Raw genomic sequence first — 13,466 nt, forward strand, 5'->3', positions numbered from 1 at the left:
GGAAAATCAAGGCAGAAGAAGGGGCTATTTTGCAAAGTTGAAAATCTTTCCAACTCTGCCTACTGTTTATTTATTCAAACCCAAGCTCTTAAGTTTTCTAATGTTAAGATATTAAAAGCAGGGTCTCGTTTCCTTCCCTCCCCCCCCGGCCCAACCAATCAGCAAAACCCATCTACATGGATTGCTCCAGCCTGTACATGTTTATATTAAAAAACATAAAAGTGTCACCATATATGGTGCTGAGTACTTATTCTTCCTTTTGCAGAGGAATACCATGGATGCCTTCTGGAAAGGGCTCCCATTAAAGAATTCATTTAAAGTGCTCTCCCCACCCCCACTGCTCCCTCCCTCCCACAGATATATATCATTCTTCCAGCCCCAAACAGCTCTTCTCCACTTAACACAGGAGATGCCAAAAGCAAAATTTAACTCCCCCAGGGCAGCAGTTGTGTAACTGTTGCCACCACTCCCCTGAACTGCTATTAAGAAAACACTTGAATTAATTAAGGACTAGAGATATCTTTTATTAGTGAAATCACTTTCATCCTTCCCAGTTTAAGTATAAGCTCGTAAATGGACTACAAACTCCTGGATGATTTTTCTTTTTCAGACAAAAATAATTTTTGCTACTGAAAACATTTTCTGGACATGAACAAAACACACGTGTGTTGGGGGGAGGAAGGAAAGAGAGGTGAGTTTTCCCAGCTATGTTCTCCTTTCAAAAGACTTGCTAGATAAGAGCAGCTTCAAGTCCACTTTGCCCTGAAGTTTAAAACACAGACTCAGGAATGCCTTTCTGTTAGTTTGCCATAAACATATTGTCTGGCCTGTTTTTTAAATAGTGCATGGAAATACATTCCTAGATATGGTTCTGTTTGGATGAATAAACTATAATTTCACCCCTTTGCAACTTGCAATGAAGTCACACAGTAGGCAAGATCATTAACACAGATGCAGCACTAAGTTATGTCTTTATAATAGCAGTTAGTGCTATCATCTTTTCAGGTGGATTTCCCTTGCTTTCTGTTGTTTTAGAAAATGAAACAGTGGATCAGCTTAATATGAAAATCAAGCCTTTAACACCAAGAAGAAATTGGTGGGGTTGACCAAAGTAACTGGATTGCAAAATAAAGGCCCTGCTGGTAGGAACACATCTTATGTGACTTTAAGACCATTAACAACAAGAAGCCATAGAAACGTTTTCAACATTTTATATCCAACAAGTCAGAATATGTACACTAGAAACTGTTATTGAAGGCAATCCATAAGGACAGCACTGAAAGCCACAACCCTAATTTCCTTCGATACAAAAGACCAGAGAACATCTGCGTACCTAACAGAAACTGTCCAAATGGCAGGAGAGGATCCAAGTCAATGCAGAGGGTATTTAACTCAGTCCTGCACTGGAGACCTGCCATTCTTCCTTCCTCTTGTGTATGATCTCCATTTGGAAGCAAGAAAATAGAAAGAAGGAAAGACAAATGGAAAGACAAATAGAAAGAACTGCATGTCACCTCCTCCCAATGTACTGATTGGCATCAAATGATGGCAGGGTACCAACATTGCTGAAAACCTGTTGTCTTCAAACAATGCATTTCAAACTGGCTCCTTCTGCCACTATTGAAACTCATGAATTTTCTTCCTGCTTCTCAGCTTTTAAGAAAAGCAGACACACTCTGAAACTGCTCAAGTACTTTCTCATTTACCAGTGCTACAGGGCTGTTAGCAGGCTGTTGGTTTACCAGAAGATCGCTCCCATAAGTCTCCTAGAGCTCAATTACCCTTCCTTTAGGACTTAAAACCAATCCAAAGCTGACAAAGTAGGAGAAGCCGTGCAAGCTGAAGTATAGACAATTTACAGCATACATCAAATAGGGAGGCACCACAGCTCAGCTTCTGTCATGACTGTATGGCAAAAATATTTGCCCATAAGAATTGTGTCACCAGTGGGAGAGGTTAAAGTAACAGAGGCAGCACTCCCCCAGGAGAGGGATCTAGGGATACTAAATGTGGTCCTGACCACTGTGAAGAATCATAGCATTTCTGCAATGCATCTTTCCCTCTGCAAATTCTTCACATATGCAAAGAAGCAAATAAGGAACGCAAAGTAAAGCTCTCTAAACTAAGCTATTTTTCACAGGGTTTGGAAAATAAAGAAGGGGGTAAGAAAGCAGGAGAGCATTTTGTTCTTTCTATTTTTAAAACCTTGGGAAGCACTTATAAATTATGGCAACAGTGGGACATAGAAGTACCTAGATGGAAAAAAGATTCACAAGGTAGTTTTTTGATCTTAATTATGATTTCTGATTCAAGTGAATGGCTGAAAGCTAGACCACTGGATACAACCTCAAGCCTGTGTCTGATTCATCATATCGCTGTTCAAAAGTGCAACCTTCTCAGGGCAAGTCCTGCTCCCAGTGAAATCAAAGTGAGTTTTGTTATGATTTTAGGAGCAGGGAGAACATAAATTTGTCTTCTGAATTCAGTTGCAGAGTCTAAAAAGGTGAAGTTAATAACACTGACCCACCTTGGAGATCACAAGATGGAAAAAGAGAAACAGGCCAAGAAAAATTAAGAAGGACTGGATGGTTTAGATGCTAAATTCAATCAAGAATAATTCTGGAAACTTTGTAAATATTTTTACATTTACGCAATTTCAGAATCTAGGCAAGGCAAGATATGTAGGGGCAGTTAGAAAAAAATAGACCTTTGCAGTACACAAGCACTTCTTCAAGTCTTTCACATCTCTGCTGTTTTGAGCAATGTCTTGGCAATAACAATATTACTTCTGCAACTTGAGGTTCGCCGTGTTGGCATTTTATCAACAAAACCCCAGACAAAGACAGATCTTCGCGGCTCTGTTATTGTGGAATAATGATAGGCATGGATAAAACCTATGCTTAGTAGCTATGCTGTAAAGAAGCGTCTGCAAGTGTTGACTTTTGCAGGATTGTTCTGTAGAATGCCCATGCACAGGACTTATCTTTAAAATGTCAAGGAATGATAATAAAAAAAGTCCACCAAAAACAAATAAAACCCCAGCTGCAAAGCCTGAAGCAATTTTAAAAATAGCTCTCTGTCCTATTGTGGGATCAGTTTTCCCTGGAATGGCTTTTATGTTCAAAATGTCTTGAAATACTAGTTTCTTGGCAGAATCTACTCAAATATTTTCACTGAACCTTAGATGAGACTTATTGTGTGCATGTCCCTAGGAAGCACTCTCTGGAGGAAGAGGAAAAAAGCACTGTTAATTATAGTGTGGGGACACCGAAAATTCCTACTGGCCTACCAAGTGTGAAACAAGTATTGCAGAGTAAATTACAGATTTTTAAGAATGAACTGAAAGGGGCAAAGAAGTTGATCCCTAGGTATAGCTGGTGCTTCGGTGCAGGTAACTGCAAAGCCTCAGAGTAAGGTTTTGCAACTCTTTTGTGAGTTAGTTAAATGGAGAGCAAGTCCAGACTCCATGAAGCACTAACCCCAAAGAAAGCAACTAATCTACTGGATCACAACTTTAGCTGACATAAAGCAGAGCAGTTCTACTGGCTTCAAGGAGGATGCACTGATTTACCTCACTTGAGGGTTTGGCCAAAAGCTTTATATACCTGAAAGACCAATCATTTTATTTGCATTTTACAGCATTGAGCCAGAGAATGGAACGGGAAGGGGTCATGGTTTTCTTTCCTAAAAATAGACAATGTGTTGACAGCAGAAAACAAGGTTTGCAAACTGTATTTTACAGAAAGATAGAACTATATTTTTTGTCTGGTTTAATGGAATGTAATCTTACAACTGCTTTTTATATAACCTGAATTGCAGAGTATTCGAGGTACCACTGATCTATAAGATGAATGTTTACTTCTGATTTTAATCAGATTATCAAAATCTCTAAATAAGATTAATCAACACTAACCAAACTTTTATGGAAGATGGAGTGGGGGAGAAGAGAAATACTCAGTGTCTGAGAAGACAAAGGTTAACAAAGCAGATGATTTGTTTAAGGAACTGCAGGAGGATTTCTGAGGTCTCTCATGTTGACTGTGCTGTTATAAAGATAAAGGCCTTGCTCAACAGTCTCTGTCCAGTACTCCCAATTTCTTTGCCTACCTCTTCATTTACGATGTGCACACTGACTGAAAGAACATGAGAAAGTCATACTGAGATAAAAAAAGATACCAGTGCTTGCATCGCTGGGAGGGTGCAAAGGACAGGAAGAGAAAAAGATGTCTGGTTTTCTGAGTCAAAAAAGGATTGTTATTTCCAATTTCAATCACACCAGTTTCGCAGAGACTCTGACTCATTTCTTATCCCTCAACTGCACGGGCTGGCATTTTGCAGGCTGTAAAATGTTCAAACTTCAATAGATGAACTGCAGTAGTGGGTGAATCTGTTGTTCTTTGTATATTTTTGCAACACCATTCCTTGAGGTCTGAGCAATAACAGGCTCAATGGAACATTATTAGGACAATTAAAATGAAGAATGCAAGTGTAGAGGAATCAGGTCTGAGTAGGTTTAAAACAAGGACCAGGAGAGGCTGCAATGACTACCCTGTTAAAAGTCAGACTTAGTAGTCTGCTATATAGTAAAAGGCAAAGCAAACACGTATTCTAAATAATGTTGAGGAAGGGAAAGACAGAAAGCCAACCAGCAATCATTGATGGATCACACTAGGATCACACTGGGCCACACACTCTTCTCAGCTCAGTCTGATGAAAGGAGAAAGAATTAGGAAGAGACAAATAGATCTTTTGTTAAACCCAAATTTTTAAGACCACAGTTTCAATTTCTGAACAGCCAACACAAAAGGAGAATTGTGGAGGTATTAGGACAGAATTTAGAGCTTAAGAATAATGGAGAAGAAAATTGGAAAATAATTAACAGTGGTAGGAAACCATGCCCAGCCTAAATTAAGGGAGTTGGAGAAGTAATGACTCCCTAAAAGCAGCTATGCAACATGCTTCTAAAATTAATACATGAAAAGGAGCTGCACATTTTATTTGAAAAGAAAATGATTATGTTTAAAAATAGCCCACTGTCAACTTCTCTATAAACTCTTCAGTGAATTGACTTGTGGTTTCTCAGTTATTCCATATTTTTAATGGACTTTGTAGGAATTTTTGAGAGAAAGACACTAAACGCAGCTCTCCTCCTCTCAGGTACTGTTAAGACTGTTTCTGAATATATAAACAATTCTCAATCAAGTATTCAAGACAAATGCAGGCAGTTCAAAAGCTATTTAGACAAGACTATTTGCTGCTGAAAATTATTTTAGCTGTATTGCAAACTTGAAGTTATACAGCTGACATTTGGCTCCTTGGATATTCCTGAGGCAGTTATTCTGTTATTCATAGTATATAAGCAATTGCCTAAAAGTATGTCTTTCTGTTCCCCAAACAGTAACTGAAATTTTACAAATGACAGCAGGGTAAAAAGAGGTGTCAGCATTCCCCTTTCTCTAATTGCAGCATAGCTTTACTCATTATGGATTAGAAAAAGCCAACATGAATGCACTGATCTTTGTGGGATCCTCAGCTATTTCTCCAGTAAAAGGCTTAGGGAACAACTGAAACCTGCATGTAATCTGCTGTGTTGTTTTCTAGCTACAACTTTACTTCTTCTTACCCCCTCCCCAAAATTGTTCTCCTCCGCTAATTTTCTGAAATAATTAATTTTCTAAGTGTACATTCTGTTATGTTCTAGAGTCTTGATATTGTCAGGCTTCCACTTTGACAAATGTCTTCAGTGATTAATTTGGCCTGGGTGATCACCAACTAACCTGATCATTAACGTCAACTTGCTCAAGTCAGCCACAACAAGGTCTTCCACAAAGCCCTCTTGGCTCTCCTTTGTTGTTCCTGTTCACTTTCCTTCTTCCATCCCTGAAGTTTTGCTGAAATATCTCATTCTCCTTCAGTTCAAGTGAAACCACCAGCATATCGTAAGAGAAGATGCCCATGTCCAGGACACACAAACCAAAGTGTGGAAATGTACCAGTAGAAGGTAGCAATTCTCACAGTTCGGCCTGCTCTCTCATGTAGAGGTCAGTGACCTTAATGAAATTGAATGGCCATTTCTAATCCTGCCAGAGGTACTGAGTGTTAGAAACGCCACTGATCCCCACAGAGACTTTTCTGAGGTGCAAGCATGTATGTAGACATGGCCTGCACAAATCAGCATTATGAATGCCCTAGATGACCTGGGCTGATTGCGAACAAGCCAATTGTTCTGAAATTAGTCAGTTCACAATTTATTGCAGAGTACAAAGGGTCTAAGCCTACCGAAGAGCTTATTTGCAAAAAGGTCATGGCACGTATGGCTCTACACACATAAATATTAGTAATAAGACTTGAAATAAAGTGTAGAAATCAATATACAACAGCTATAATTTTCTGAAGCACCCTTTTCTGGTGAAAAGTGAATGGCTCGTCCGAGTTTAAATACTAAAATATACAGCAGTTTGTGGCTGCCTGTGATAGTCTATGGAAACATACGTTAAAGCTAGGCATCTACACAGTGAGATTTCCATCATTTGGGCAACACTGGTTGGAAAATAAACTATAACTATAAAAAATTAAACTCACTGTTTAGAGGCTAAATGGTTTAAATTTATTAAGAAATACCATCCCTCCTTGAGTTAGGAAGACGTGAGTGATTTATTTACAAGCAGGCAAAGGACACTCAGTTTTTAAATTTTGTACTAGACTGAAGTATATGAAACAAAAATAACTTGTTTATAGCATGAAAAAAGACAAAAAACACTGTAAACCAGGCAAGTGCAAGCAGTGCAGAACTCCAGTGCTAACACTTCATAGTACTGGGCAGTATCTGTCTAAACTGCCTACTGGACTAGTCCATCTGGACTAAAAAGCTAGCACGTGGAGCAGAGCAGTTAATTTTTTTCCAGTGTAATGGATTCAAATGTCCATGATGGTTAAATAAATGTTAATAAAGAAAGTCACAAATATTAGGCAAGTAAGGCAATACATCTATGCACAGTAAATAGCATAGAATGGTAACATCAGTTTAAAGTTGTACACTAAGTTTTCTATAGCCGCGTAGGGGATATGTAATTACACCCAATCTTCACCATTGGAGGTGGAAAATGCTGTAGCACTTTCTACAAGGTAAAGAACCAGCAAATCTGATTCTTCATTTAAAGGACAGTTATTTTACCAGGAAGAAAAAAATTCAAAACAGCTCTTCCAAATTTTGTAGGAATGACAAGAAGTTCAGAGCATCAGGATGCCTGATTTCAAAGACAGATCAGAAAAAGGGGACTACAACTTCCATATAAAACTCAGACATTTCAAACGTGGCCAGGAAACACTTTCTCCCCTTAAAGGTATGGATTATAATCTTGTGGAACGGCCCTTCCTGGACAGGTTGTTCCCATGGAAAGCAGGCATCCTTACAAATATCCAGAGAGATGCCAAACATAAACAATAGCTCCAAAATCAAGACAGTAATTGTGGTTTCCCATGCTAGAAACCCAAATTACTTCCCATACTGCTGCCACAAAGCTTTGTTTTTTAGGATCCCAAAAAGAAACTCTGTACTGCTTTGTCCTTTCTGACTCTTCTGTTTCCTCTTTCCTCTTTGAGTCTTATTAGTTCTTTTCATCCTTCAGAAGTATTTTGTTCCTTTAGTACCCTAGTGTTTTGTGCGAATAGGAGGGAAGTCTTGTCTTCTTCAGGCAGGAATTTCAACTTGCGGGTAAATATAACTAATTGTTCCAAAGGAACAAGCTCTTTTCATGGCAAACATACCTGAGCTGAATTTCGTATTGCCCTGCATGACGAGACTGCACATTCCTCAGGATCAGTGTGAAGATGTCTTCATTTTGCAGGATTTCACATGCTGTTCCTGGCATTATTTCTTGCCCATCTTTAAACCAGTGAACAGTGGGGAAAGGATCTCCAGCAATGGCACAGGATATAAGGACATTTTGCCCAGGAGCTGCTGTCACTGATCTCGGTTTGCTAATGAACCAAGGCTGAATACCATCCTGAGGTTCTGTAGTTTACAAACACAGTTTACAAATCAGGAGAAAATGCCAACCTTGAATGTAACTAATAAGCTAACTAATTTCAGGGAAAGCAATCACAGAGAAGCAAAGTTATTTTGAACATGCAGGGTGTGAGTTTTTAATCTGAAAATAGGTCAGGCTTTAATTTTGGAAGTAACTTGTGTTTGTACTAAAATTAATCATTTACTTAGCACTTTACTGGCTTGATCCAGGCTTATACTAAGAGCAAAACAAAGGGACTTCAAAGCTGCCCTAAAAGGAATCTTGAAGATTTGTCCTTAGAGAATACGGGTAGGAATAACTTTAAGGGCAAGTGACAGTACTATGACTGCTGTGCAGTTGAGAGCTCATGTAATAAATCATCATTAACAATAGCATAAAATTGCATTTAATACAGAAGACTGACCCTGAGGGGCTCAGTCTCAGGGGAACTTAGAGAATAGAGGAAGGTCTGAATTCAAAGCAGACAGTGAGAACAGACTACAGACCCACCCCTGGAGGCACAGCTCTCTGAAATCCTGGGATTAAGATCCTTTACATTACAAACAATCCCATTGATTTCCAATAATTCTCAGTAATGACTATGGGAAAATGTTGGCATACAGAAAGATTAGATGAAGTCCCCTGTCATGAAGGTAGTGAATGCCCAATCACAGGAAGTTTGTAGGTACTTCAGTGTTTACTGTGGGATTTACATCATATGTGGAGATTCAAAGCCAAATTTTTTGCAGCTAGTTCTCAAATTGCAGAAATCATGTGTTCCTCACCTGCTACCACTACAATGCTAATATTAAAGCCAGGATACCTGGCTCCTAGACAGCTTTTCCAAATACTCAGGGCTTTAATTAGAAAGAAAAACATCATTAAATGGTTTACATTAAATCCATAGCTAAGTAAGCCTTATAGTTATAATCTGAAGCTGCATTTAGCAGAATTTTTGCACTGTCCCTAGGAACAGGACTCAGGAATGCATTTTTGAAACAGTAACATAATGTTCCAGAGTGAAAAGATTTTTTTTAAAGTTGCTTCTGCTCAATATCCTTTTTAATTCAGATGCAGAGACTGAGAACTCCTAGCATCCTTCACAACAGACCTTATAAACACTCATGTACTTTAAATAGACACTCCTCCAGCACATTAGAATTATTTTCTTTTAGCATTTCCTAAGGTGGACAAAAACTTTATACCTTGTACTGTCAAGGTAGCCTGGGTTTGAGTTTCTCCTAATTCATTCCAGGCTTCACAGGTGTATTTGCCTGTGTCTTCAGGAAATACTTCCTGGATGTACAGACTGTACTCATTGCCTTTCTTCTCAAAGTGGAAATCTTCTGTCTCCTGGATTTCTTTCCCATTGTGCAGCCAGATAATTTCAGGAGGTGGGTTAGCTGAAAAATAGGAAACAACAAAAATCAGAGATACACACAAAACCCCACCGTATATTGATTAAGAAAATGAACAAGGTTGGTTGTTTTCTGCCACCTGATTCTGCGATTTCATCTTCAAAACATTCGGGAATTTCATTAACTCTGTCAATGCTGTGTAATGTGGAATAGTTCTAAGTCTGTCTTATTACAGCTAAAATACAAATGAATAAGGGAAGCATGTATACAACAGAGAGGGAGAATGAGTTCTAGATCCCACGAAGGTGGTTATCAAGGGTTTCTATTACCAAAGTTCATACCAGGACTGCTCTTTTCTGCAGCACTAATCTTACCCCAGCTGACAGGAATTCAATCTTGTTTGGTTCACAACAAAAGCTATAACAAGTCCACTGAGACTTAGTTTTAGTTCAACAGCAGAACCCAATAATAGCCTTATTATTATTCCAATGAAGGAACACTTGTACAGGTCTGAACACATCAACACTGGACAATGTTCATCCACCCTGAAGATCAGATTAGACAAACCTAGCTTTAACTTTTAAAAATTGGTTCCTTGAAATATTATTTCCAAATGCAAAGACACCTGCTAAAAGAAAAGGACAGTGGAAAAAAGGACATACTTTGAAGCAGGACTTAAAATTTTTAAACAATCCTGTTCTACAGCTACGCACCTGATACCTCCACAGTCATTATCACTTGACTTCCATCCATTACTTTGAGGTCAGTCAGGCCTTTAAGGAAGACGGGTGCAAAAGTCTTGTTTAACTTGGCAGCCTGTGCACTTTCTGCCTTTTTGCTGCTCTTCTTTTCTGTGAAGTCAAGAAGAGAACAAAAGGGGTCTCTTACTGGAATTTTCATGACAAATTTTAACTGACCTTAGGTTCAAACTGATTTCAAGTCAGTGTTCTTGTTTCAGCTCTCAGAAGGCAAAAATCACTGAAACCACCCAATATAGCTGTTTTGCCTTGCCAGTAGTCCAAGCAAAAAGGCACGAAATGGGAATGGAACTGTCCTTCTGAGGGATCCTCTGAAATCATTGTTAACAGATATCATAGAGCATCACACACAAATTTACACTCCTTTTGCCCAAGTACACATGCTCAGGTGCAAAAAAAAAAAAAAAACCAAAACTTGTAACGAACAATTCAATGCCTTTAATCACTGCTAAAGTCACATAAAAATCTTAAGATATGTTACAGGTTGCTATTCTCATGATTGATGAGTTAAAAATGTAAACTCACAGGAATATAGGATTCGCCACTCTGTATGAAACTACAAACCCTTTAGCTTGTTAGATGGTCTATATCAAATGGGTTTAAGTTCACCACACTCCTCTCCTGTATTACACTTAGCCAACTGATTGATGATGGGAAAGATTGAAACCTGAGGTTATCAACATATATCACAAAACAAATTGTTGGATTAGGGCTTGCTTTTTTTTTTTTTTTTTGAGTGATGAGTGCTGGAGTTAAATTAATCACTCTTAAAAATAAAATGTATCTGTGATAGATGTGTAATTTCCAGTATCCACAGTGGTCTCCTCTGTCTTGGATTCAGAGGCTATGAAGTAAGATCATTTAACTGTTACCTGTATGGTACACTAGACCTGGAAAGATACTTCTGCTCTAAAAACCTGAGCAATGACACTCCTGAAGCCAAAGTAGTGATCATGACCAAATGTAAGAAGTCATAAATATTTATTGGTCACTTGGATACACTTTTTGTTTTGTTTAGATTGAGTTCAGTCCTCTTACATCTTGCCTTTAAAATGCCAACCCTTCCTTCTGTCCATATATGAAAATAGCTTCATTTTGCTTATTCCTACCTTCAAAATTTTCAAAGGTATATCAAGATCATACAAAATAGCATTACAGGAACACAAAGTGCCAGGCTGGAAAAAACCCACCATTCATAAAAGGATGGTTATTAGAAAAACTGAAAACACCTCACTGAGCACATCCACTGAACCTCTTGGAGGCAAAAAGTTAAGCTTGTCCCAGGGTTATTTGAGCTCAATGTAAATTTGGAAGCTGCCTGGAGAGGAAGTTTTTCCTCTTCTCTAGCAAAGCTTTTTCTAGCCAAAATCTTGTCTCTCTGGCTTATGTCATAGGTCTTTTCTTGGCACTGAGCAATGAGACATTGATGCATGTGAGAATGGAAATATGGGACCTGACTGAGACCCACTCAGCTTGGCGTTATGGACTGCTCCAAAATGCCTGATTCACCATCAGGCCACATTGTTCAGTCTTGGGGTTTCCTATAGCACCTGCTTGTAAGTGACTAATGCTGTATAGAAAATAGCCATGAAGTTGGGTCAAACCCATCTACAGTAATAAACAGCTGTGGTTCACCATATTCCTCTGTTCTGTACTGTTTACTCAGAGAAACAGCTTCAAGCAACTGCTGTAGTAAGCAATATCAGCACATCCTCCTTCACTACTCTAATGCCTTGCAGAAAATCCCTTTGTCCCTCAAACTGAAACAGATGTGTGACGGAAAGCAGAAATCCATATAATGGGAAAAAGGAGGAAAAGAAGAAGAAAGGAGGAAAAAGAAAAAAAAACCCAAGAAAATAATAAGACAGGAAAGAGGCATAGAAAAAAAAGAAAAGGACACTGAAATGATAAAGTTTCTGGTATCCCTTTTACTGAAATAATTCATAACATTGCAAATTGAGAAGGTGAATATGCAATAAATGGAGAGCAAGGAAAGGAGAGTAAAAGCAGAGGTGTGGTTCTAGACCAACAAAGAAACAGACTTGGGGTATGATCAGAGAAGTTCAAGCCTTCAGAGAAGGACAGATAACAAAAAAAGAGCTGAAACAGCTCCCACGAGAGAGTTAACAGTGACCAGAAAACAAATTTGCTAGTAGTGGTTCTAACAGCAATTCTCCCAGAACAGACCAAGCTGCCTCCAGCAGAGCTCTGGTACAAACAGCATTAAGTACTAGCAGCACTCTACACCCCTCGCAACTGGCTCTTTGCTTTATTAGACTGATGTGCCTGCTCCATGTAGTCTAAATAAATAGATTTCTGTAATCAAGGAAGACAATACAGTATAACAGCCTCAGCTTATTAAAAAGAAATGGGTGAGCAACTACAGAAGGAATAGAGTAAAATCATTTCCCAAAAGGAATTTTTCAGCAACGCTAACTCCTCCAAAATATGTGCTGCAGAAATGAAAGTTTCATGTATGGAAATAAAACCACCTTCTTGCACAGAGCTGCATAAACATTAAAAGGAAGCAAGCAAATAATTCATGGTAATTGCATATATGAAGCACAAACCCAACAACATTACAAAAAAGTTAGGCCTCAGTTTCTGAAGTTATCTCAGGCAGATGTATCCTGCACTGGTGAGGAGACCTACTGATATGAGTGACATTAAGAAGATGTACTGGGGGTGCAGGCTTCTACCCCTAAAAGAGTGACCTGCAGGATTAAAGGATGAAGAACAACTTGCCATTGTTACCAATCCGTGCTCACTATTTGTAAGTGAAGCTGTCAAATTGAAATGAAGGGGCCAGAACCTGCCTCACCATCGCACAAATCTTAAAAGCAGCATTTACACTAAGTTTAAGCACTGCATAGGTTTATGCCTACCTCTTGTATGAAGACCAGTTCTGTGCTTAAACAGAAAATCATGATAGTAAGTATCAAAACCCAGAATTATGTGGTATACGAGTAGTAGAAAACTTTTTAAAGGGTACAGCTTCAACAGAGTAAGAAAAGTTACTGGAGAGACCAAAGAGTTATTTCATTAGGGGAAACTGAATGTAATCATGCAGAGGAACATTAAGATGGATTATTAAGTCTGAAATATTGAAAGCTTGAGGATTACTCCAGGGGCAGAAACAAAGGCAACTTTATATATCATAACCTTTCTGAAGACATTCCTGTCCTTGTAATCACATACCAATGCACATACACTTTGATTTAGTCCCTGAAGAATTACCTGATTTCTCAATACCTATTACAAAGCAGGAGTAGAAACGTTTCCCTTTCTATTGCTGATGTTCTTTGCAGCACGGGGGCAGTGAAGGCATTTCTTCACCAACA

The 13,466-nt window shown here is 38.7% G+C and overlaps 1 protein-coding gene across 3 annotated transcripts in view; it reads right to left on the minus strand.

The window, feature by feature from the left end:
• The window catches only part of MYLK (myosin light chain kinase), a 219,619-nt gene that overhangs the window by 75,794 nt on the left and 130,359 nt on the right, over positions 1–13,466 (minus strand). For all 3 annotated transcript variants that reach the window (XM_087731529.1, XM_087731530.1, XM_087731528.1), the window contains 3 exons: positions 10,081–10,218; positions 9,215–9,412; positions 7,768–8,014 (listed from right to left, as the gene is read on the minus strand). In XM_087731529.1, coding sequence (XP_087587655.1) covers positions 7,768–8,014; positions 9,215–9,412; positions 10,081–10,218 — 583 coding nt within the window. The remainder of the gene's footprint in view (positions 1–7,767; positions 8,015–9,214; positions 9,413–10,080; positions 10,219–13,466) is intronic.

The sequence above is a fragment of the Nipponia nippon genome, unplaced genomic scaffold, assembly GCF_047370975.1.
Source record: "Nipponia nippon isolate SJK-2023a ecotype South Korea unplaced genomic scaffold, ASM4737097v1 scaffold_5, whole genome shotgun sequence".
NCBI classification, from domain to species: domain Eukaryota; kingdom Metazoa; phylum Chordata; class Aves; order Pelecaniformes; family Threskiornithidae; genus Nipponia; species Nipponia nippon.